Source organism: Etheostoma spectabile, chromosome 3 (assembly GCF_008692095.1).
Source record: "Etheostoma spectabile isolate EspeVRDwgs_2016 chromosome 3, UIUC_Espe_1.0, whole genome shotgun sequence".
Lineage (NCBI taxonomy): Eukaryota > Metazoa > Chordata > Actinopteri > Perciformes > Percidae > Etheostoma > Etheostoma spectabile.
The window spans coordinates 23099745-23103325 of NC_045735.1; the positions used below are offsets into that span (position 1 = coordinate 23099745).

General features: G+C 39.1%; 1 protein-coding gene across 4 annotated transcripts in view; it reads left to right on the forward strand.

Moving 5' to 3' along the window:
• Positions 1 to 3581, forward strand: part of gria4a (glutamate receptor, ionotropic, AMPA 4a) — a 111019-nt gene that overhangs the window by 54068 nt on the left and 53370 nt on the right. For all 4 annotated transcript variants that reach the window (XM_032508759.1, XM_032508764.1, XM_032508744.1 and 1 more), the window contains exons 6-7: positions 1854 to 1907; positions 3123 to 3281. In XM_032508759.1, coding sequence (XP_032364650.1) covers positions 1854 to 1907; positions 3123 to 3281 — 213 coding nt within the window. The remainder of the gene's footprint in view (positions 1 to 1853; positions 1908 to 3122; positions 3282 to 3581) is intronic.

Below are 3581 nucleotides of genomic sequence, written 5' to 3' on the forward strand. Positions count from 1 at the left end.
TGTGTGTGTGTGTGTGTGTGTGTGTGTACATAGCTGTTGATATGTGTGGATGAGAGAGATACAAAAAAGCGAGCAATTTAGTAATTAAGTTTAGGCACTATGTTAGAAAAAGATACTTCCCCTCCTTTGTCAAAAAGCTCACAATGTGCCATATTTTACTCCATCCCACTGTACACATAAACAAATGAAAGAAAACATTACAGATTTCAATTTTGTGCAGAATTACACTTTTGACACTACTTTGTAAAACAGTCAGCCATTCACTCTCACACAAACACACCTCATAGACGATGGTCATATCTGTTCACTGGCAACATGTATTGACTATGTGAAGTGAAAAGAACATTGTAGACTGTTTTTTTGTGGTTTAAGTGGCCTGAATTTAACCACATCTTAAAGGAGAATTACGGTCGATTCCAACACATAGCTCTGTTGTTTGTATATTTGGAGTGTTGTCAGTAGATAGAAAAACAAACACAATCGGTGCTGCCTACCCTGAGTTATCCCCCTGCTGGAGTTAGCACCATACAGACTTAAACTGTGCATGTTTTAAACGTGTTTTTAGCCTCTTAACATGTTCAAAATGTCATTAAAAGTACTACCCATGTGCAATGATTCATTCTGAGTGAACACGGTGAATCTGACTGCTGATGTGAAAGAAATGCATGAAAGTTCTGCTAATTCAGCTGTGTTTAGTTCCCGTGTAGAGACAGCACTTAGAGAGCTTAGGGATCGTCTACAAACTACAACACAGAAAAGAGATAAAACAAAAATATGTAGGCTATGAATAAGGAAGTGTCTCCAAACCTATCTCAATTATAACTTGTTTTCTGCTAGTTTCACTACAGCATTTACTTTTACTCTTTAAAATATGTTTGTAACTCTTTCTGGTGTTGTAGTTTGTAGACGGTCCCAAAGCTCTCCTTGCAGTGTTAACGCCTGAACTAAACAGAGCTGAATTAGCAGAACTTTCATGCATTTCTTTCACATCTCCAGCAGTCAAATTCACTGTGTTCACTCTAAAGGAATGACTTCACATGCCTAGGCACTTGTACAAGACATTTTGAACACATTTAGAGGCTAAACACATGTTTAAAACTTGCCCTGTTTAAGTCTGTTGGGTGCTATCTCTAGCAAGAAGATAACACGGTGTAGGCAGCACCAATTTTTTTGTTTTTCTTCCTACTCATAGACCTCCAAATTTACCAACAACAGACCTACATGTTTAAATTGACCGGAATTCTCCTTTAATCAGGCTTTACTTGCAATAAGTTGATGTTGCAGGGAAAGCTAAAAAAAAACATTTAATATCTTCGCTAAAAACATAGTCAGGAAACATTTAGTGTATTTTTATGTGTTGTCTGTCTTCTGAAATTACATTTCCCCCAACATTATTTTGTTAATTCAAAATGTGAATTAAGTCTTGTAAGAAAGGGTTGCCTCTTATGCAGACTGATCTTGGCACCTATATTTACAGGATTTAGGGATTTTTGAATGAAATTGGACTAGACAGGTTAACATATCCCCCACATAGAAAAGACATTGCTGAAGCTCTTCAAATGTTCCAACAGGCTGCAGACTCTGAGCCAGCATGGTCCCCACAGGCTCATCATGCTTTTAATCAGTACAAGAATATAACCACAGCCACAGATGGGAGGGAGTTCCCTTTATTTTTGGTTTTATACCCGTACCCTGCTCCTTAAAGCTAAATTAAACAAACTGTAACATCTCTTTTGAGTTATTACATTGAGAATTCTACATGAGCCTTGGTTTGCTACTCTACATGCATTGCCAAAATGTAGCAAATGAATGATGTATTCTTTCTCTCTTTCTCTCTCTGTTTTCCTTTCTAGGCTGTCAGTGTGGGGAAACATGTAAAAGGTTACCATTACATCATAGCAAACCTGGTAAGAAGTCTTAATGGCATTGCTTGTTATTTTGCGACTTTTTTAGTAGCTGTGTGATTAGTGTGACCAGATGTCTCTCCATCTGACGTCTACCAAACTCCTTTTTACCTACTGTACATTGCAAAACACTTTGTCTGCATCACGTAAAACTGCAGTAATCCAGGGATATTTCCCTACCCAGTCCTCCACGTACCTGCAGAGACGTTTTTGCTTTTTAGCTACATGTTCATCGGGTCCCGGGACACCAGCCTGAGCCTCCATTTCAACAATGAATGAATGAAAAATAACAATGCGTGTAAAAATCCATGCCTAGCCGCCTACATAGGTCCTACATTGTTGCAGCAAATGAGCAGCCAACGTGAGCTGCAGGACAACTCAGTTACCAATAACATTTTTTTATGTTCTATTAGGCTATAACTACTCGAGAGTCTGGTCTTAAGACTTTGCTCCAATTTTTTGAACAATTAGGGCAGGATTCGGAACAACTGGTTGGATTTCGGGACGTCTGGTCACCCTATGTGTGATGTCTTGTTTTAATTGCTTACATAAGGATAATTATTTTTATAATATTTCAAAGAAACAAGACTAAAAAGATTGTTTGGTAAAAAGACATACAAAGTTATTAAGATAAGGTCTTAAATTACTAGAATCAGCCATGACACACAATTTGCCAGTTACACATTGATCTTTTCACAGTCCCACCAAGGTGCCATTGTTTCTATTACTTCAGAATTAATACATGTGTCCTCCCTAACAAAGTCCGAGCTGCAGGTAGCTGCTAGAACTCATGTCAGTATATGAAGTATTGCTTCAACCTTAATCCCTAAAGTCTTTTCCACAGCAGTTCTCTCTGGGACGGTGAAAAGGGGGCCAGTGAGCTCAGGTCAAGCTAGATAGACTTTTAGCAATTAGCATCCATCATCCCAGGATAACCCTCACATGTCTTTCCTCTTTACCTCTCCTAAACGGAACCCTCTCCATGACCACTTCACTATGAAGTGTCATTTTGCATGAAGTCACACACTCAACTGGGGTAGCCACTCCATATTGTGTAGGGGTATAAATAATCCGAAAACCTGTTGGAGTATGTGGAGTATGATTCGTCAGCAAAAGTTCCACACGCTGTGTTGGAGGGTTTTGTATTCCAATTTCACTCTGTTCTTTCAGTGCTTGCATCATCCTTCCTTTCACCTTTTCTTTCCATCTTTCTCTCAGGGATTTAAGGATATATCTCTGGAGAGGTTCATGCATGGCGGGGCAAATGTGACTGGTTTCCAGCTGGTGGACTTCAGCAGGCCCATCGTTATTAAACTGATGCAGCGCTGGAACAAACTGGATCAGAGAGAGTACCCTGGATCTGAAAGCCCACCTAAGGTGATACAAATATGCTCTCCTATCCTTAAATATAAGAATTGAAAATAATTGAGTCGCCACTACCCTAACTAATGTAAGATGAAATATATGCAATAGCAGGTTTTGTTATGGAAATGTTGTTTCTCTAAAGCAGCTCTTATTCTTCCTCGGCTACTATATACAGGAAACAAATATGCAGAACTATACTCTACTATAACAAATGAAACAAAAGGTCTTTTCAGCTATAACACACACCGGAATATGTGCGCACACACTCACTCTCACACACACACACACACACACACACACACACACACACAC